The sequence below is a fragment of the Apostichopus japonicus genome, chromosome 21, assembly GCF_037975245.1.
Source record: "Apostichopus japonicus isolate 1M-3 chromosome 21, ASM3797524v1, whole genome shotgun sequence".
NCBI classification, from domain to species: Eukaryota; Metazoa; Echinodermata; class Holothuroidea; order Aspidochirotida; family Stichopodidae; genus Apostichopus; species Apostichopus japonicus.
In genome coordinates this window covers 13,785,109-13,808,679 of record NC_092581.1, presented here as the reverse complement: position 1 = coordinate 13,808,679, position 23,571 = coordinate 13,785,109, and the positions used below count along the sequence as shown (strand labels likewise).

Below are 23,571 nucleotides of genomic sequence, written 5' to 3'. Positions count from 1 at the left end.
GTCAAACACACTGGATAGGCGGGTGCTCTTTAATTGGAAACAATGCATGCTTCAAAGTTGATTGATTCGTAATATCTAATCCCAGACCATCAGAATCGATTCCCTTTCCGTATTTCATTTTAGATATATAAATGACCTGAGTCAGCGATACTTCTTGATCTAGAGTGACTCATTAACTCTTTTGTTAAAGAACAATTATTAACAACAATGAACAATTATGGTACACTTCAAGGACTTAATTAGGCAATTTAGAACAATTTGTGAAATCAACAGCAATTTCCCAATGCAATTTACTCGGGGGGGGGGGGGGTGTAGGCAGGTAATATTCATGCCTGACAAACTATCTTTCTTAAACACCTACGCGAAACTGCTGATACCACAATATCCTCCCCGACTCTTTGAAATTTCTTCAAAAATGATTTATTGCATAAGGAATATTTTAATCTTTTCTCATAATCTTTTAAGTGGAAGTAAATAGAAACTGGAAATGCCAAGGTAACAAAGTATCTCTGTATGATGGCAAAAGGGTAAACAGGCTATAGTTAGAAAATGTCCTTTTTTAAAATTTTTTTAATTCTGCTTTCACAAGCTAGAGTTTTTTTCTTTTTCATGGGAAATACTGTAGCTCAGTATGATTTGTAATGTTACATAAATGTGTGCGATGGCTGAGAATGGACTGTACCAATCTGAGAACCCCGAAATGTTTTGTTTCTGATATTACTGACCAGACTTGTAATATTATGAGGGCAACAGCATTAATAATAGTACAGTAATATTAAGAGGACAACAGCATGTACAGTACAGGTACAGTCGCTCCCTGGTATTAGTCAATCAGTGTTAGTACAAATAGAATTCCCCCTTGTATTGAGCATGAGTACCCATGAGGGGTGTATGACGAAGCGAGTACTGACCCATTACAACCCCCTCCATTCTAATATCATACGTACTTAACTGTTTCCCTTATATTATTACATTAACAAACCTCGTGACTTGACCCTGGTTACCACCACCACCACCTTCCACTTTCATTTCAATGCCCAGTTCCTGCTTTCAAAACCAACCATTCTGAGGTACAGTAGAGCTTTTGAAGCATATGATTTTACTAACAACGGTCCATGCTGACATAAACACCTGGATAATTCGCACTGTATGACATTATGACATGTCCAAAACTAGCTGATCGATAGATAAAAACATGCATGAAATGTCTACTCTACAGATAATCTACACTATACATGTGTAAAGTACGACTGTCCAACATAAAATCAGGATGCCAATGGTCCCAAGAAGGGATTTTGTTTTGGTCAGAGCAATCTGAAGTCTACCTTACCTCTTTTAACAGCACTATAATAGCCATCATGGGCAATCACAAAACTGAATTACAATTGATACTGACCTATTCTGTGCTTGAAGTTGGAACATTCTAATAATAAAAAACACCCCCATAAAACTGTAACATTCACTCTTCTATTTGCTTGTGTCCAAGAAATGTAAGATACAAATTTAATTCCTCAAATCCACCCCCCATATCCCTTTCCCAATCCCCTCCATACACCCAGTTCCCACCACCCCCCCCACCCAAACCCTACACTACTACCATCAAAGAACACTGATGATGCTTTGATTAATTATCAGTGTTGTTGAAGGGTCTCAGACTTCACAATGACGCTGTCCCGACAAGGACATTCAGTAATCCACAAACTTTCTCAAAATTAATTTTGAAATGAATGTAGTGTCATACCAGTTGTGTTTGATTTACAATTCTTCATGGTTTATCACATCAGTGACAAACAAAAGATTTCAAAGGTGAGGGGAAGGGGGGGAGTGGGGTGGGGCATATTTAGGCTGAGTCAGACTGAGTAAGGTAGGGGGGAAGGAATATTAAGAGATGGGTTCCAGGCTGAACAAAAGCTGGACGAATAGGGGGTGTGGCTGTGGGGTCATTGATGTTCAGGACTCCAATGGTCCCAAGAAAGTGATTTTTCTTTGTTTAACAGCACTACAGTAGCCATCATGGACAATCAAAAACATACATTACAAATGATACTGACTTATTCTGTGCTTGAAGCTGGAGCATTCCGGTATGAATGTGTCCATAACTTAACAATATAGTATCGCATACCAAGGTCAAAGGTCACCGAGTCAATTGGTATACACTTTAGCGGTTGGAACATTTATAACAAACATTTCAGTATTTTTCAATATGATATTGGTGTTTCCTGCTACTTTTGCATACCAAATACAGACAAATTGGAAGTTTTCTGGTAATGTGTAGAAAAATGTACTAAGACGAAAAGAAAAGCCTACAAGACTGATTTGGTTCACTTACTATCAATAAAAAACTATTCCGACACAGCTTCAAGTGTGGAAAACTCATGCTCGAAAATGTCTGTGTTTTTATAATTATTACACTTTTAAGCACCACTGGCTCCTAAAATCTTTGCAGTTGGTCGAGCACAGTCGCACTTTAATCTGCGGGCCTATTCTTGCATTTCATTACTTTAATTTTCATTTTCTATTTTAGTTGGAATAATTCACATGTTTCAAGGGCTGGCTAATAGATATGTGCCACAGAGACACCTCATCATTTCAAACTAGGAGAGACAGAGAGATAGAGAGAGAGAGATAGGAGAGTTAAATTCTTTTTTTTCCCCTTTCTTTATCTTGCCTTGGGCTTTTTGAGAGTCAAGTCAGAAGTTGAGATGTATCGTTGGCATACTTTCCGTCTCCCCGAAGCTTTCTTCTCGTTTGCAATTAACCATACAGGAAATCTCCAGCCCCCGAGTCTTTACACTAAGTCGACCAAACTCCTCCCTAAGGGGTGACGGAGCAGACTTATACTTAGCAAAGAGTACCCAAAATGAGGGCGATCCAATTAAGAGGAATCACAGAATTAGCTCCTTAAAGTGCACCTCTAAGTGTGCCCCAGATTCTTCAATTAGAAAGTTTTGACTTTCACAGACCCTTCCTTATCTGCCAACCTCCCCCCCTCTATAAAACGGAGACATTTACTATTTTATTTGTTTGTGTTTAAGAAACATAAGACACAAATTAAGATATAACCCAATCCACCCCATATCCCTTTCCCAATCCCTTCCACACACCCATACTCCCCTAAACTTAATGGATAGGTTGTAGGCCAATCAAAAGTTTGACAAAATGGGGTGTGGCTGTGGGGTGGTTGAATGCAAATCCCCTGTAGGGTGGGGTCTGGGGTCCTCCCTCCGGGACAATTCAAATATTGCAGTCTGAGGTAACGTTATACTATAAATTGGGTCTGAACATAAGGTTGTGCTAAATAAATACTTTTGAATTTTGAAAAAATCCTGACTGAATGACTGACATTGGACAGGGGGAATAGGGTGACTCCCCCTTAACATGCACCACATAACAAATACTGGCTGTGAGATTACAAATTGGACCAGTCATGAAAAAAGTAACTGATATTACCTGTCATTTTTGCCTAATACCATCCTCTATACATCACCCAATTCATCCCTCAACTGTCTCCTCCAACTCCCATCTCTTCTCCCCCCTCCCCTTCCAACTTCCCTCCAACCCTCCATGTTTGTCCTTCTGTCAAACTGTACAAATCCCACCATAGACCCTCCCTCCAATGATGAAATGTTGATCGATACTCAATGAGAAAAAGCACAACCTTTTACAAGGATCATACCTCGACAAGGACTCTCTAAGCCCATTTTAAAATGACATTGCTTACATGTTACCGTTTTGATTAATTACGTTGTGTAACATGTTTGTATGTGAGTCGCATCACATTCACCCACTATTACACATCAATCATTGACTGTGCGCTTATTATTATGTCGTATCAAATCACGATATACCCTAAACATGCCATCCTAGCGACGGCCAGCGATCGGAGGAAAAGACCAGACAAGCCAAGCTGACTAATCTGATTATTGACAATGTTTCACCTTGATATTAAAACAATCAATATCCAATTAGTACAGCAGCTACTCCTGTACGACTAAAGTGCAAGCCACCTTAACTATGTCAGTCATCAACATAAAAAAAAATCATAAAATAAATGAATAAATAAATCAAATTAAAAGAAAATAACCCCCAAAAAACCCTGCCAATGTTGATCAATGCATGAGACAACAATGACTGCAAGCTGGCTGACTAGAGGATTAACAAAATATAGGCAACAGAAAATAACTGACTCAGTTTTGTATCATGGTAAAGTAAGAAGCTAATGATTGTGTAGGTTTATTGGTACAAGGTGAACCACAACATTACTAACATTCTACATTTAGAATAGAATTTACTCATTTACCGAGTACATAGTAGTGTATAAACTAAATTATCTGGTGCATTGTTTATTACTGATAGAAACAGTTGATGAGAACAGACACTTGAAATTAATACAAGGAAATACATTATTATTATTAATTTATTACAAACTATAGTAAAGAGGTTTTAGAGCTATACATTGGTGATATATATGTACATCTGCATATACACTGAAGTGTTTTACATAGGTTTTGCCACATGGTTAATGGTTAATCAATTCTAGCCTGCAAGGGTAAATGCACGATCATAACCTCGGTTAGGATTTGATTTCAAGTAGTGCTGAGACGAGGGGGACTTGAAGTAAAGAGGGGGAATCGAAGCTCTTCAAAATTAGTATTGTCTGTTATTAAATAACAGGGCTTTTCACAGTCTTCTTCTGTTTGAAGGCAATGATCAAATATCCTCCTCTCCTACAACTTATATAGGGAGTAAATTATTGTGATATTACAGCAAGTAACAGGGCAGTGTTGCCAGTCACAAGTGTATTATAACAAGTTATTATTACAAGTGTATCAGTGTAGTGTCACAAGTAACATGGGTATTGTGACAAGTTACAGCATAGTGTATTGCAACAAGTTATTGTTACACATGTATTGTACAATGTAGTGGTTCAAGTTACAGTTGTATTGTAACAAATTACAGGGTAGTGTTTTGTAAAAGTAACTTCTTACCAGTGTAATGTATCAAGTCACAGTGTAGTGGTTCAAGTTAAAAGGGTATTGTAACAAGTTCATTGATTTAAGTACTAAGTAACCTACCTTTCTTTCCATGAGGCCACTTCTGCGCATACGCCCTTCCACCTTGCATTAAGTCCGTACAGTTTGTCTCTGAGCATGCCCCCATCGATGGCAGATGACTGCTGGACTATTTCTTCTCCATTGCTGTTGAGGGACGTCACAGTTCCTTGGTGGTTTGCTATGCCTTCTTCTAGCACCTGTAGAATCAAATCACCAGCCAGAGAGCTTATTTAACCCACAAAATTGTCTGCTTATTGCTATGAATTGATCTTTGTTTATTCTCGTTAATTTTTTTGTAATTAAAAAGGTGAAGAATTCTAATCAAATTATAAAAAATAAAATTTTTAGGCAACACCTGTTGTAACTCTAACAGGGCAAATATTAACTTCTACGAAACTGCAAAACCTTAAAGGTATGCTGTATTGGCCCCAAATATGCTAGATATTCAAATACGGTTACCTTTGGTCAAAAATTCTTAAACCGTTTTTATTACAACCTTCGAGGAATAGTTTCCTCACTGGGACTTTCAGTCATCTTGAGTGTTGTCTGAGAATAATTTGGAGAGTAAAGACCCCCAGGGAAGTACTTCTAGCAATTATAGCGTGCTATAATTTTGGGCCTATACAGACTACCTTTAAGTGGGGGTGGAACAGTCTAGAGTTGCTTGCAAATGTCCAGTTTTTTAGCAAACATTATACCTCTACCAGTCTAAGTGCAGAATAACATTATAGAATAGTACTATATTAAACAAGCCATAATTGAAATGAGAAATTTTAAAAGTTCTGTTTCTTACCGGTAGGTACTCCTTGACTCTTGCGACGTTAAGCCTTCCCTCGGCCGTCTTACATCTCTGGATTGTGGTCTCCGCTTCTGTTAGCCAGGAGGCTAGATCTCTCATATCGCAGTGGAATTGTCTCCACTTTTCCATGCATCGTTGGAAAAATCTATGAATAAATTAATTGAAAAGTATAAACTTTTAGAGAGGTTAATTAACACAAGTAACCTGGAAAATTCATTGATATATAGATCAATTGGAGCAAGCTATTGAAGAGAAGAATGATGTCGAAAACTGAAATTAAAGGGCAAGTATGCCTACTACCAGGAAATAGAGAGACATTTGAAATTATTCATTATCTCATCATTGCGGTTTCATTTGCACAGGAATCCAGATCACAAAAGAAACCCTCAAATGTTTGAACTCTCAGAGGAATTTCAAAACGATGGATTGGATCGGCATCGGTTTCATTCGACTGCGTCTCATAAGGTCAAGGTAGGAATCGAACCCTGGGCCTTGGTGTCACAGGTCAAGTCCATACCACGAAGCCACAGTGATTCTACTGGTGTGAATGCTTATCATAGGCTTTCTATAAAGCGAGAGCATTTTTCGCACATGTTATGATTGTATAGACTGCACCCCTGGGTGCTTTGAATCTCACAACTTTACACAGAATTACCATTTTTTGAGGCAAGCCAAGACGTATTGATGAAATGAATGTGTCGTTTGTGGTATGACAAATATACGTAAATATATATATATACGTAAATATATATATATATATATATATATATATATATACACACATTATATCTATATATACATAATATAGTCTACCTATACGGTAACTTACAGCATGTTGTTACTCGGAGTTTCACGCCTGCAGTGTGCGGCTATGATCAGACAAGTGGACGTAAACATTCGTGTATGTTAAGGTCACATAGAATGCACCATTTTTTAATTTTTTAATTCAGACATTCCTCAAACTATTAAAGAAATGTATTTGTTGCCCCCTGGTATGTCTGATGACTCATTCCATTGGTTACGCTACAAAGACCGGTGAGCGAACTGAAGTGAATCTATCTCTCCTAAATTAGGGGCAAGGTTAGGGGTTTGGGATTTTTACTGGCAGTGCACTTGGGACATCAAACTTGAAACGTCAATATCAATAACTACGATCATCGATGAATCGTGTCCATCGAGGTGATCTGACATCCTTTTGTGTCATTCAGCTAAAGGAAAGGGTTGATGAGAAAAATGCTGACAAAAAATTCAACCCATCATTCTGAATTTCTGGAACCTCTGTCCAACTACCCATCAACTGTTTGCTGACAGTAAAAACATTGGTGACCCCCCCCCCCACCCTCCCACAACACTTCTTTCTATCTGTTCACTGGAAATAATTAAATTTATGAATTTGTAATGCAATCAAGTTTTGATCATGTCAAATATATTTTGTTTGTAGAAAAAAGTGTAAATAAGTGTTTTACCTTTGATACATGACCCACTAAAGTACTTGAATTCAAAATAAATCACAAAAGCTGCGACCAATCCTCTGTCTATGTACTTCCTTAAAGCCACTTCATTTTCACTCATGCCTTCAGGTTGCATGAAAGTGATACTTATAATGAAAACAAAGGTACCAACAAACGAAAAAGCCCTCAAAACGTAAACAAAGCAGTTAGAATACAATTGCATTGGAAGATAACAAAACAAGTGATTATTTTTTTTAGAAGTTATGGCTCGATGACAGATATTACTACATCCACTCTCTTCTTCATCCTATTTGGATCCCCCTTTGATCTTATCTATTTTGCTCCCTAAAGTCCCATACCCGCCTCTCCTTTATTCAGACTTTTTACATCTTTTACACATTCGATACAGGCTCTATGTTATCTTACCCATATCTTTCTGTGTAATCTTTATCAATCTTCTCCCAGTTGATATCCAACTCTTCCATTATTTTTCCAATTCTCTCCTGATCGGTTTTCTGCGCTGTCTTCAGAACTCCATCTTTCCTCCTTCGGGACTCGTCCACTCTCGGCTTCAGTTGATCGTATGTCTCTTTAATAGACTGAGATGAGAAAAAGCAAAGAAGATGAAGAAGATTAAAATAAAATACTACAGCAAATTGAGCAAGTACGATCTGCAGATTCAGTGGATCATTTGCTTCTGTTTAGCTCATAAATATTCAACAAGTCATTGTTTGAAATTGATACTTTTCTTAAGGAAAAGTCGCCCAGGAAAGAACCTGGGCATGAAAACCAAACTACCAAACGACTCATCCGCTCTCAAGCCGTCCCCTTGCATCGGGACTGTGACTGTGTGATCATCGTCAGGTGTGCATCACCATTCCCCTCGAAAGGGAACAGATACTACACATGATCTTAGCCAAAAGGCCGAAAAGCGAGAAGTTTGAAATTGATACTGTATGCTAATATGTGACTTAAGAGGATACTTGTGTTAAACTATATAGACCAGGATCAAATTAAAGAAAAAGAAGGTATAACTGGAAAGTCCCAAAAGTGAATAACAAAGAGTTCAAAATTTAGTGATTACATGTCTTTCTTCCACTTCATGAATATTCAATCAGAACCATGAATAGTCAACTGAGTCTTTCAAATGAGACTGTATGCAAAGTATAATGACACAGAAGTTGTTTACATTTAAGTTACACCCACTTAAAAGAAAAGTGTATGTTTATGTATGAAAGTATGAGTAAAGTATATAAGTACATTAAAGTATACAATACGAAAGTATACAAGTACACGGAAGTATACATATGTTAGAAAGTATATGTATGAATATCTCCAAGATGAACCCCACGTTTCGTATATTAGTTGACGATTGCAACTTAGTGCGTCATGAATATTCAACAGAGGTCTTTGTAAAATAAGACTAACAATGTCACAGGTACTGTGAGTACATCCTCACAAGAATCTTTCTAATGGCGAGGATCCTAAAAAAGAACTATTTGACATTTTTAACCAGAAAGCCAGTCAGCTTTGTGATTCCTTGCCATACAAGTTGCTCAAAATTCAGAATAACTATCGATGTAGAGCAAGTGAGTTAAATTTGTCAAAGAATTAAGTGAGAACGTGAAAAGATTATTAGAAATCCCTTGTGGGAATCAACCATGTCATTCACTGGTTAGGAATTTACAGTATAGACTTTCAATCCAAAATGTTTGAATATCCAAAAAGAACAGCCTTCCTATGTGAAATAAAGACACATTTTTACCAATTTGAGGTTCTAGCAAATCCCATTAAATAGTTGTTCATAGTTACATGATATTGTTTATATATATACTATGAAATATTATTCAGCAAATGGCCAAGTTTGCCAACATATTGAGATAACCTGTTAAACCATTGAGCCAGTTTGTGTCCAATTTGAGATAACCTATTGACCACTTGAAGCTTAGAGGGAGAAATCCTTACAGGAGGTTTAATTGCATGTTTAAAGCAAGAATATGAACTCTGAAGCAGATTTCATTACCTGGATGCCAGGTTTCTTATCTTCGAAGACCTAGAGCCCCTTCACAGAACTAAACTGAATTGAATTTGACCAAACTATGAATTTGGCCAAACTATGTTGAACAAAAGAAAATCATATCACTGGAGAATTCACAGATTAAATTGTAGCCTTAGGTTTGGAGTTATCATGTTTTCAGACTTTGATGCCTGCTGACCTCATGTGACCTTTGACCTCTACAATTTCAATAGGATTCTTGCACTCACCAAGCTGGATCTACACACTAAGTATGACGTTCAACAAAGACGTTGACCCCAAATGACCATTGAACTTCACAGAAAACAAAAGGCTTCTTGTACTCAACACGACTGATCCACATACCAAGTATGAAGTTAAATTCACCATTAACTTTTTGAGTTACGGCGTTTACAAGCAAGTGTCACATACATACGCACATGACATCATACATACATGTATACACACATGCCATCACCATCGCATAGATTCCTTTTGCCTCCGGCAAGGAATAAAAACTGGAAAACGAAACTCGACAGATGAAAGTCACATGATCATGATAAAGTATATTTTTCTGGAAGTAGGTATATTCCCTACACTTCCTATTATGACGATAGCAACCTTTGGAACCAATTTAATGAACATTTTGTAGAGTTTACAAGACCTGGTTTATTAAGTACACTATTAACAGCTGCTGAGACAGCTTAGCACATAGTTACTACCTCACTGTACAGCTATACCTTAATGTAGTTACTTAGTATGTACCTATAACTGGAAAGACATTAAGTGTCATAAATATTAAGAAAAATATTCAACTTACTACTGAAAGCACTTTCTCCACGAAGCTAAATGAACAGCTAATCAGTGATAATTCTGCCCGCAAGTGTGAAAGAATGACACATTCTTAAATGTCCTCCAGAAACCGAGACAATGAAATAGCCATGCCTTCATTAACTTTGTGGATGACACACAGCTGGATGTGGCTTAAAAATTAATCTCTACATATCTTCAATGATGCTCACAGCAAATACAAATACCAGAAATACAAAGCATTCTTTGCAACTTTCCCCTTTCCTTTGATAATTCTGCAGAAAGATTTCTGAAATTAAGAGACAGACCTTGCGGATGTTATAACCACCATAAGATGGAAGCCTCGACAAACCTTTCAATAGCAAACAACAGAATGTGTGATGACATTTTGAATCTCACAATCTTGTTTCATCAGGATGTTGCTGACTTTGTTCTCTCCTTTTTCTTGGAGGATGGGAGAGGGGGAGAACAGGAAGTAACGAGGGGGAGGGGAAGGGAAGAGGGGTTTCTATGCACAACACTACAACAAAGTGGTTGATAACCTTGACAGAACTTTGACCAAACTTAAACCCCCAAATTGAGATCACTGTTTAAGACCCTCAATATAATCTACCAAGATATGGAACCCATAGGCTTCCATACTATAAGACCTTAAGTAATTTGCTGCTATTACTGGACACAAGTTAAAATCAATTCTAACAGTTTGCACACATTGATTGTATTGTCTGGGAGGATATTTACATCAACAAACCAAGTCTGTAAAGGGAGCATAACTGGTGTCGCCATCGTCGTAAAACAAGGAAGGACGTACGAAGAGCTTTACCAACATAATCTGAGGTTTTAAACAAAGTGCAACTAACTACTAACTGTAAAATTGTATTCATCTTGAACATTGTATCAAAAGAAAAACAAAAACCAGAGGCATAATAATAGCAAGAAAAGTAATAATATTGCTAGAAACATTACAAAAAAACTGTTATTAATGTTTTTCATTTTAATAAATTGTAAATTGGTTTTTTGAATCCATTAATGTAAATTCATCAAATAGCTAAAATTGATTTCTTTTTATGTTCAGCTTAGGGATTCGTGTTTTTTTTTCTCTTCTGTTTTATAGCGAGTTGACGTTCTCTTTATATTGTATATATGTAAATAGAAAAACAAACATTAATAATACAGAGTACATAAATGACAATTTAATGGCCTCTTTGGGTATGTGAACTTTATTTGAAAATTAGGTCCAGCAGAAAATCATTTTAAGGATATCTAAATTAACTTTGAAACAATAGATCAATTGGCAAATGTTTAAGTGATGACTGCAGGCACAAAAAAGTGCAACATTTGTTGTCACTGATTTTGTTAAATTTGTATATATATATATATATATATATATATACATATATATATATATATATATACATATATATATGTATATGTATGTATATATATATATATATATATATATATATATATATTTATATATATATATATATATTCTATATATAAGAGTGATTGAACAATGTTGAGATTTTGAAATTGGCTTTTTGTGTCTGATTAACGCTAAAGAAGGGAGCATGTACATACGAGGACATCTTAGGCATCAAATGAAATCACAATAAAATTGCTAATGCCGTGTTCATTTGAAGGAAAAAGTCAGACTATATTTTAGTTGTAATTTTTCAAGCAATTTTTCTTGTGTTATACTTTGTACATTTGGTGAACTCTTAATCCAGAGTATGTAGTTCTATTGGCAAAGTACACCTTCACAGTTGCCCTTGTAATTGAAAACGATTTTGCTAAAAACATACAAAACAAACATGAAATGTGGGTTTGATTATTATCGTATACATAAAAGGCTGCAAATTTATTTCATGCTCTATTCCAATCTGTATTCCAGAATTTATTTCATGACATTTCAAGCCATTTTCAGCTCAACAACAATGTTTATTGAAAGCTCTATCCCAAGCCTGGTTTCAAATTCTATTGCAAGCATAATTTAAAGGTAAATTCCAGGCTGTACTTCCAGCACTATTCCCAAGCACTATTTCAAGCTCTATTCCAACATTAACTTCGAGCTCTATTTCAAGCATAATTTGATCATTGTTCTAAGCATTATTTCAAAGCGTTATTCTCAAGCTCAGTTTCAATCTTTATGTCAAGTTTATCAAGATCAGGGTTTATGTTTTAATTAACACCATGTTATAGCTCAACATTCCAAGCTTTTATGCAGGCCTCATTTGAAGCTCAACTCCAAGCTTAAATTTGATAGTCTTTATCATTCTTTGTTCACTGCAAGCTTTAACAACAAAGTTTAATTTTAAGCTCAAATCCAAATTTTTCATTCAACTTTTATTCAGACTTCATTCTAATGCTCCTTTAAAGCATTCTTTTAAGTTGTACAATTTTGGTTTCTTTCAAATTTTTACTTCAAAAAGTTATTACAAAACTTTATTTTATGTTCTGTAATGAGCTATCTGTTGGTAATTATTGAGGGTAGCAGAATTAAGTTTATGAGTGGAGTAATATTAGTTTTCCATCTTTTAAATTAAGAAGAGGCTACTATCAAATCAACTTATATTAATTTTGTGTCATAATATTTTTGATATAAAACACTTGAATAGTCATCAAAATAATTTCATGGATTACTGGCTTTAATATCATAAATAAATATGACTAAAAAAGAAAAAGTAAATATATGATAACGGGAAGAAGCTAAACTGTCATTCCCTAATGTCTGTATACCTTTGTATCTTATCTCTCTAGAGTACATATATATAATAATTCTAATAAGATCACCTTGAGTGCAGTTTGGTTATTGGACTTGACCAAGCATGAAATGTTCTTATACATCTCATGGCAATAACACAAGGTCACATGATCGAATCTAAAGTCTAAATCTAAGCCTCTTCATATATAGGTACTGATCTCTGTGTAGATGGTTCAGAATTATATACTGACCATGCAGTGGCATAGATATGAGAGAATCTGTAAAATTAAAACTGTGACTATTTGGGTCAGAGAACACCTAATTGTCTCTTTTATGATATACAGCCATAGGCCCTTACCCTGTGGTCACTGATGGGGGGGGGGGGTTCCATGCAGACTAACATCCCAGCATGCAAATCTGTCACCACCATGTGTACACAAACTTATAGGACACAAATATTCTGCCCCTCCTTACAGTGTTGTTGTACCCTATCTATAGAGAATACACCTTTTCTCATTTCTGATGTACAGCCATAGGCCCTTACCCAGTGGCCACTGATGGGGAGGGAGGGAGGGGGGTACCCATGCAGACTTAAATCCCAGTATGCATTTCTGTCACCACTGTGTGTACACAAACTTACAAGATACAAATATTCTGCGCCTCCTTACAGTGTTGGTGTCCCCTATCTATAGAGAATACACTTTGTCTCATTTATGATGTACAGCCACAGCCCCATACCCAGTGGCCACTGATGGGGAGGGAGGGGGGTACCCATGCAGACTTACATCCCAGCATGTACTTCTGTCACCACCATGTGTACACAAACTTACAGGACACACATATTCTGCCCCTCCTTACAGTGTTGGTGTCCCCTATCTATAGAGAATACACCTTTTCTCATTTATGATATACAGCCACAGGCCCTTACCCGGTGGCCACTGATGGGGAGGGAGGGGGGTACCCATGCAGACTTACATCCCAGCATGCATTTCTGTCACCACTATGTGTACACAAACTTACAGGACACAAATATTTGCCCCATCTTACAGTGTTGGTGCCCCCTATCTCTAGAATTTCTACGGCTACGGCTATTACAACCATTTTCCTACTGTACTGTATATGGAGATTCCATAACTTAGTCCACCACATTTCACTGCCATTATCAATGAGAAGATACTTTTAATAGGTCATCAAGTCAATTATGGCCTATGTACATTTCCTACTTTAGGCACAAGTCCTAACAATTACAAAATCTGTTATGGACTTTTAATCCTCCTCCTTTAAGTTTTCATGTTTTATATCATTTCTAAACATTCTTGATGGACAAATAAATCCAATCTTTTAGGGGGAGGGGCGAGGGAGAGGGAGATTCTTAAATGGACTATCAGATTAAATTAAAAAAATGAAAATGCAGTGTACCTAAATTTCTTGACAGCATCCAGTTCAATTAAAAAAACAGAAATCCACTTGAAAACTTAGCTATCCTATTTGATATTATTACAAGTTCTTACTGGTGTCATCACAAAAAAAAAAAAAAAAAAAACAGCATTGAAAATAAGGAGCATAAACTAGATTACTCCAATTGATCTCATACTCTTGCCTATTCTGTTAGCCTCATTTGAAGCTGGAGGGGGGGGGGGGAGAGAGACACATTTACATAGCAATATATATGGAAATGAAGTACTACTTGACATGTTTCTGTATCACGAGACTAAACCCACTACCTCAATATAAACTGCCTCTCAGCTAAAACCCTATCTTGAAAAGTAATAGCCACCCGGTTTTGTCGATAGTTCATCCATTGTTCTAGTTTTCAATAATCTCTCGAGTCTATATAGATCCATTAAAATACACGAATCCACTTACTACCACATTAGCATACACTTTTGACATTGTACGCATAATTGTATGTAAAATATCGTCCTGAAATGGATCGATTCTAATTGTGCGTAAACTTCTATTAACATTTTGAAGAGAAGTCATTTCCCCATTCTCTGGCATGCTTCAGGCTTCCCGATCTCTCGCACTCTCCTATCCTCTCATAAGATGGTATAAAGGTAGACAATCATCGAAACACACAACAAACTACTACATCAAATGATGTGAAATTGAAACCCACTCGATCCATCAAATGTACAATCAAATTGTCACATGATTACATGAAAAATAAGCAAATACGGCCATCAATCACCGATTACGGAAGCACTGTAGGGATTTAAATTGGAACTGATAGGCCCTGACTATACAAGACAGAAATTTTTCAGGAGGATAAAGAGAGGATAAATAGCCTATAGGTAATTAACTTCATTAATTGACTAATCAAATTTGATTTCATTCATCTTTTATTATTTATTAAACTGAGTCTCTCATTTGATCTGACCCCCCTCTCCCCCACCATCCCACCCCTTAACAACATTTCCACTGTTTTGTTTAAACCGATTGAGAGATTTATAAAGAGGATGTAGAGATAAAGGAATGAAAGGATGTCAAGTTCAAGGTTACTTGTAGTCTGCTCTGGGCATTTTACAAGAAAACGAGCCTTAATCGCCTTAGCAACCAACCTGATACCATTTAATACTACCTACATAACATATATATTGAAGGATTTATAGACAAGTTCAGCATAAATTAAGAGCTATCTAGTTCAATAAATAACCTTGAAACTAACTAAGATTAATCAAAATAATTTTTATTAAAATCTTTCATCCTTTCAGCCCATCTTTTCTTCTGCCCTCTCAACATTTTTTTCAAAAAGTTTGTCTGGCAAATAAGAGCTGGTTGGTACTTGACCAAAGCTCTAGAGAACCTTGTTCACAAATAACATGATTGAAAATTATAACAAAAATAAAGGAAAAAACCGTCTCCAATCCCTCACATTTGGGTATCTCTATCTTCCAAAATGTCAATTTGGAAGATTCTATAAATGTTAGCTAAAATTCACCATATTGTATCATTTTGAAACACTTGTTTGATACTCCTGGTAAACGTTGCCAAGAAACATCAACATGTACACAGCCATATAGTTACACAAACTTCCGTCACACCGGCTTTAACAAACAAGTCCTATTTAACTCACCAGATGGGGCGTTATGTAAACTGAGGCACTGATTTCATTTACTTAAAAAGCTTTCTCCATTTTCCACTTACTTAAACTAATTGTGTGAATAAATTGAGGCTCCCAACATCCTTTCTTGCCCTCCATTCTTCTCTTGGCATACAGACAATATCCTTTCCTCATCTTTGGCCTTTAAAAATTGTTACAGAGCTGGTTAGGCTAAACTATGCATGTTTATCAAATCAATTTTTTTTCCCCCACCGTTATCATTTTCAGTTATGCTTAATTCAATTGCAAAGTAAGTTTGTCTACAAAGGACCCTTAATTTCGAAAGTTGCTTTTTTTCTCAAAGGAACTAAAGCAAGCATAAGGACAGACATTGAGCAGACTATATATCGATCACAGAATAAGACTTTTAAAAGATCGAGTGTGAAGTCTTTTTTTAAGACCAAACGTGAAGTGAACCCTTACTGATCACTGACACCATCTTCTTTTTGATGAACACTAAATTTAAGGACACAGATATCGAGGTTACTTCAAAGTTAATAACAAATTGTTGACTTTCGTAACTGTTATTTAACTCTGGAACCACAGGACAGGCACTTCCCCCTCCGCACAGCTACTATAAACAGGGATGTAAGTGCAGCCAAAAAAAAAAAAACGGAAAAATATTCGGAGACCCCAGGTGAATGCCGTCCTAACACATCCTACTCCTAGCTCTGACTACTTACACACTATCGTTACTGTATGTTAGGCTAGCTTAGAAGTATTAGCGCTAACACATCCTACCCCTAGTTCTTACTACTTACACACTATCGTTATGTTAGGCTAGCTCAAAGTTACGAATACGTCGCAGCGAACTACGGAATAAAAAACAGTCTCACATTCGAATGCGATCACAAATATCGACTTTCATATGCGTATCCCGTAGATTTCCGCCGCTCACAAATATCACAAGCGTTAATTCCAAAACTTATGTCGAGCACCAGCAGTTACGAAGATATTAATTAGCAGTCCAATCAACATGAATTAGGCAAGGTTTTTCAACGACAGAAATGAGCTATAGCGATTTGAAGTTCGCACGTACGCAACGATATTCACATGGCACAATGTTGTACAGTGCAATGTGATGATGCGAAACTGGAAATGGTATTTTGAGTGATCGATGAGTGAAAATTGAAGTTAGCTTGCTGCAACGGGCCAGGCATTTTTGCCGCGTTGTGTCTTTGATATTCGAACAATTTTGTGGAACTTTATTGGAATAAAAAAAAAAAAAAGGATTTCCGTAAAAATACGGAAGACTTACATCCCTGTATAAACCTGCCCAGGTTTCTGAAGTGACTTTCTAGAGGGCCAGAGATAAATAATGGTTGGAGCAAAGGGTCAGACAGAATCAAAATCGTTCTATATATTTGTGCAGGTTAAGCTGGTAGGGTACTCAAGCCTACGGAATTACAAACCCCCATACACATCCCATTATTTGCAACATTTCTTTCTTTTCAAAGGCTGGAAAGAAATCTTCCGAGGGCCAGATGTGGCCCACAGACTGCCATTTTGAAAACCCCTGCACTGTAACATAACACATACTATTAAAACCTGTGACCCTAAGTTTGCTAGACGTGCTAAAAATGCCACAGCATTTTAATAAACTACACATTTTGAGCATTTCTTTTTAACCAGTCTTTGAAACATTTGCTGTGATATTTACACATTTTTGACAATTTAACCTAACTTGCATTCCTAATGTTGTCATAGTAACCCAGGTAAACAAATCACATGACCTGTCAATGAATTCACCATGGTACCCATCAACCAATATAAACTTCTTTCTGCTTTAACGTCACCACCAACCTCAGGATCATGTTCACTTCTCTCCACATAAACGTATATTTTCGTTTCTTAGCACAGTTGAAAAGTGCAGATAAAAAGGTATTACAGAATTTTTAGATCAATGATATATATTAACCAGTAGATGCATATTAGCCTAATTTTTCTGTCTTTTCCATTATATATATATATATCTGATATCTTAGCCCTAGCAATCAAATGTTTGGAATTTAGCACCCTTTCTATCCCTCTGAGCCAAATTCAACACCAAATGTGCTACATCTACCATCAATTTTTGGGTAATTTGATTCATTTTATCAGCTCGGTTAAGCTCATTGTTCCCTTTCATCATTCTGATGAGTTTTTGCACTCTTCAAAGGGCAGCATGTATTTTTGTTTTTGGATTTGCTTATATCGATAACATATGAAGGCTCACTCTCAGTATGGTTGCTTTTAATATCTGGGATTTTGTTTTGAAATTCTGGAGTTTTCATAGCATAGTTGAGAGTACATGTATGTACTCCCTGAAGATGGCAGAATCAAGAATAATTTTAAATCTTTAAAAATGAAGTCTTTATTCTATTTTCAGTTTTCTTTGTGAATTTGTGGTATCGAGAAATTATGAAATTATAACAGAAAAAAGAAGTGGAAAAAAAAACAAAAAAAAAGCGGAAAGCCAATGGGGTTCGTGATTTCTAACGACATTTTTTAATGAGTACATTCAATTTATATGTGCTGTCCTCTAATGATCTGAAATGTGTCAGGGCGACAAACTAAGTGTTGAAAATCAAATATTATAACTCACTCAAAAACCTTCAATTGGCAGAAAAATCTAGGTGGGCATCTTATTTAAATTATTCAGGGTAATACTTGGTAATTTTGGTAAAATTAAATGACCAATTTGCGAAGACAGCGATTTAATACCGAAGCTCAAAGGACGAGCACAACTTTACGTATCACCTGTAAAGCTTTGGATCAAATATATGTTTGTCCGACAATCTGCCTTGCTTGGCAGCATATATTTCCTTATTAGTAATAGAAATTTAATGACATAGCTACCTCCTTAAGTGGGGTCATCTTGCAAAGCAAAAATGTCAGATCTGAATTAATAGAGCAATTTGTGACATAAAAACCACTTTCAAACTAGGGGGGTAGCAATATAAGTTAGCAAGATTACTTGATTATGAAATATTACTTGATCTCTTTAAAAGCACTACTGGCAAAATTATCCTCAGAAATGGGAACAATTTCAATTAAACTTAAATCTACATAAAGTGAGGTATCTTAAAATTTGTTGAAATATGCATATGACCATTCAGACAATGGTGTAAAAACAAAGTAAAAATTTCCACAATAACTTGTGCAGTCCTATAAAACTGTGAAAACAAATTCTAGATCACTGATCTTCTCTCATTCCTCCTCACTTGTCTCCCTCTCCCCCACTTGTCTCCCTGTCCCCCACTTGTCTCCCTGTCCCCCACTTGTCTCCTGTCCCTACTTGTCCCCCTGCCCCCTACTTGTCCCCCTGCCCCCCACTTGTCCCCCCGCTTGTCCCCCTGCCCCCTGCTTGTCCCCCTGCCCCCTACTTTTCCCCCTGCCCCTATATGTCCCCCTTCCCCTATTTTTCTCCTTGCCCCTTCCACTTCCCCCTACTTGTCCGCCCCACTCTGAATGACGTTCACCAAGAGTATAAGCACTTGTGTTCATCCATCTCAGCTTTCATAAAGGTCATTAGTACCGTCAACAAATATGGAAGAAACAGGGGCATCACCATGAGAGATGGGGGAGAGTACAGTACATCCCCTTCTCTACCCACCAATAATTCTTCATCAGATCAGGATGTCCAGAAAGTCTTGTGGTTTGTCAGGAAAACCATCACATTTGGGAGAGTGTCTCAACACAAGTCAAATTAATTTTATCACATCACTGACTACCTGTCAATAAGCCATAGCCATACATACTTTATGTACCTACCATATATCTCCAATTTGAGACCGATGTTTTTGACAAGAGTCAATAGTTCAATAGTCAGATCGAAGAAACTTTTTGGCAGGACTAGTACTCGCAAACGGTGTCAACCTCTATTACCAATCACAAGAATTTGTCTTAATTGTCATATAAGATGAACATATTTCTTAACCATGAGCCAAAGACAAAGTTTTATATCGGCATTAAAAATCTCTTTATCAAAACTGATCGGGACCACGATAGTTGGATGTAACAAACAATATGCACACAGTTCTCTGGGTCATGTATTTAACTTTGTCTGTTTAGTTAGGTCGGTAGCAGTTTTTGTTTCAAACTTCAACACACTGCTCATGCTGAGTTGTGTAGGCAGTATACATTCAAACAACAAATATTGAATCAAACGGTGTCCTGGATATAAATTTTCTTGATACAATATGTTTTATATACAGTTAAAATTAGCACATCTTGACTTCCATTCATTTTATTTTTTGACCAAAAACATAACAAGCATAAGGAGAGATTGAGAACAGCTTCTCTTCATCCTCAATGTTGATACTTAATGGTAAGACAATTAAAATCTTTCTTTTCAATTAAACTAAATTGACTTTTCCTGCAGCATTTAACAAAATCTGTTACAACATTGATACAACAATATGTTGATGAATTATTAGCAACATATGCTTCGTTGAAGTAAATGCACCATTGATTTTGTCTGCTGCTTCAACAGTAAAGAATTACAAACAATTAAATAGACTCTCACCTTTGGAAATAAACATTGGTAACAAGTTTTACCATCTGTGAGAATTTTAAAGAATATTCCTGCAAAAAAGTGAATTCTCAGGAGTCAGGAAAAGTGTGTACTCAGTAGAAATATTAATCCAAGAAAACACGCTTCGTATCCGAGCCCTGACATTCCTTTTAATTTTTCGCTATTACACCAAATTTGCGCGTCTTGAACAGTGTCAGTTGTGCTAGTTGCTTAAATTCGTAACAAACGTGTACAGACTTTGCCCCTCTCTGCTTTTGGCAAGGTCAAATTCGTGCTCGGGATTTTTCAGAGTGCAAATTAGGAAGCCTAGCTTACCGAGTTTTATGAGAAACAACAAATGTTGGATGAATAGGAATTGGATGATAAATATATATGTTAAAATGCACAAACACCGCAGCAACATCGAATAGATGGAACTTGGAAGGAAGTTCAAGAACGTAAAATGTAAAGATTATTAAATAATAGTTAACCAAGTAGTACACTAACAAGAATGGCTGTATATAGTTAAAACACGCAGATGTAGATATTTTCAATGTAAATATTGGATAATTAATTAACCAAAATGGCTATAACCCAATCTATCGAGATATGCCAATGGGAAGAGCTTTAAAATTACAAAAGACTTCAGTGTTTTGGAAAAATGGTCAGTCTAACAATCGTTACTATCAAGTTCTAAATCCTGTTTGGCAGAATACAGGAAACATTTTATGTCTGACACGTTTAATGTTTGTATGTCTGTAATTTCTTTTATAATAATCATAATGATAAATGAGACTTATATAGCGCCAAATCAGTAACAAAAGTTACTGCTCAAAGCGCTTTACAAAGAAAGTAAATTAATTTACAAAAGAACAAGTGAAAAAATGGGTCTTAAGTAGACTTTTGAAAGTAGAAAGTTTATAGCATGTTCGAATGTGATCTGGTAACTTGTTCCAGAGATAAGACCCAGAGTATTGGAAGCTTCTGTAACCATAGTTCTTCAATCGTGGTTTTGGAACAGTTAAAAACACTTTTACTGGTGAACCTTTGACATTTTTGACCGAAATTCATTGTTCCTGATACAAATCAGGTGGATTACAGAAACATAAATTACATTTTCAAATAATTTAACAGATACTGTTCTTTTAACAGTCCAGTATGGGCAGCATAAGTTTGGCAGATCCAAATGCACCATGAATGCACTTTGTAATAATGAAAGTACATCGTAAAACATGGCCAACGAATGTGGTAATAATGTGATATATACCAAAAAGTCATATTCATAGCTTCATGTTCTCTGTTTATCTAACTTGAACCTAGAACATTGCCGCTATTCTTTGTTAAATGTTTTTACAAGTCACTCTCTCCCAGGGATAAGACCCTGAGGCATAAGTAAAGCACAAAGGCTTCCATGATATGGAATGCAAAAGGTCTGAAGAATCACGATCAGCCTTGATGTTTAACACGCAACTTATGTTTTCTTTCTGTAAAAAAATTGTTGGCTCATCGCTACAAAAATGATCACATGGTTCACATTAGGCATAACCAAAAGAGTTCCTTTAACTAAAAGTTTTCTACCAAAGACACACACTGAGGAATTTTAAGAAAGAAATTTTAAGAAAGAAATTTTAAGAAAGAAATTTTAAGAAAGAAATTTTAAGAAAGAAAGAAATTTTAATAATTAAAGAAATTTTAACAAAGAAAGAGCGAAAGGACAGACGGACGGACGGACGAACGAACGAACGAACGAACGAACGAACGAACGAACGAACGAACGAACGAAAGAAAGAAAGAAAGAAAGACCGACATAGGTTTATAAATTTAGGGAAAACTATGGTAGAAATTATTTTAAAAATCTGTACAACATTTTTTGACATTTCAGTTGTCGTATTTTGGTTCTATCTCAAAGTCATGTGATATTTAGACAGAAAAGTGAATAGTCTGAGTAGAAAACAAATGCTGAACATCCTCAGGAGTGACGCTTGATCCAAGCGTCGGGTGGTGGGGGGGGGGGCTGGGAAGGAGCGGGTTGGTAGGGAGAGGGTTGGGAGAGAAGGGAGTTGGTCTAAACTACAGAAACATCAGATATCAAAGATAATTGACAGTCATATTATCTTTCACAATCATATCAAGTCATATCCAACAAAGACAAAATTAATAATTTGAAGGCTTGTTAAACAAGGCTTTTCATACAACAGACAATTGTTCTTAAAGATTGATTACACATCATCACATACGAGCTCTGTTGTTTCATTTTGTTGCTTTGTCACTCTTGCAAAGAGAAGAGAGGATGCCTTATCAATCACGCTGCTTCAACAAGTTTTGTATCCACTTATTAAACCTCAATGAACTTACAAAATGGCTTGGAAAGAACAATTAAGCAAATAACAAATACAGTAATTCAACTCAACACACAGCTTAAAGAATTGACAGGTTCAAATCAGTAAAAAAATCCCTGAAATAATTTTTTTTTTATAATAGCAAGCAAACCCTGATAACGGCAACATTGTGTTGATTACTTAAATTTTCTATGATATACTTTCCTAATAAAAATAAAAGAAGTCATTCATTTATTACAATTCTGCCCTTTCCCACAGCCATAATTTCCTCTCATTTCTTTTTATCACATTTGGTATTTACAAAAGTTAAACATTTAAAGATTATCAAGGAAGTTGACTATAGACTATTTATATGTCATGCAGTCTAGCATACTTCCGACCATCAATCACAACATTTTCTGCTATTTATTTACATTATCAAATGAACAAATGACAGATCTCTACTTTATGAAGGAAGAACTCTGCATGAGATTTAAACCTTAACTGCATATTGTCACTCATAAATCAGGAGACAAAAAGTTTGTTTCGAGTTGTATAAATAAAGTATTAGGTACTATTGGAAGAGACAAATATCATGGACCTACTGCAATGTGACAGTTCCATATTAGAAGCTAACTTTTGAGTAGCACCGAGCAACATTCTGGTCAGCTGTCTGTATTTGGTTGCTAAGTTACCAAAGCTAGAAAATTGAGTAATCAAATGAGTCTCTTCAATAGCTATCTTCACAAAATAAAACAATACCATTAATTATATTCATGTTTGTTCAATGAAAAATAAAAGGTTCTTAAAAGACCCATCCGTA

At 36.1% G+C, this 23,571-nt stretch overlaps 1 protein-coding gene across 2 annotated transcripts in view; it reads right to left on the bottom strand.

Annotated features, from left to right (window-relative positions):
• LOC139963062 (dystrophin-like) overlaps window positions 1-23,571 on the bottom strand; it is a 237,055-nt gene that overhangs the window by 18,158 nt on the left and 195,326 nt on the right. For both annotated transcript variants that reach the window (XM_071963541.1, XM_071963540.1), the window contains exons 37-39: window positions 7,731-7,903; window positions 5,848-5,998; window positions 5,076-5,251 (exon numbers count right to left, since the gene is read on the bottom strand). In XM_071963541.1, the coding sequence (XP_071819642.1) occupies window positions 5,076-5,251; window positions 5,848-5,998; window positions 7,731-7,903 (500 nt within the window). The remainder of the gene's footprint in view (window positions 1-5,075; window positions 5,252-5,847; window positions 5,999-7,730; window positions 7,904-23,571) is intronic.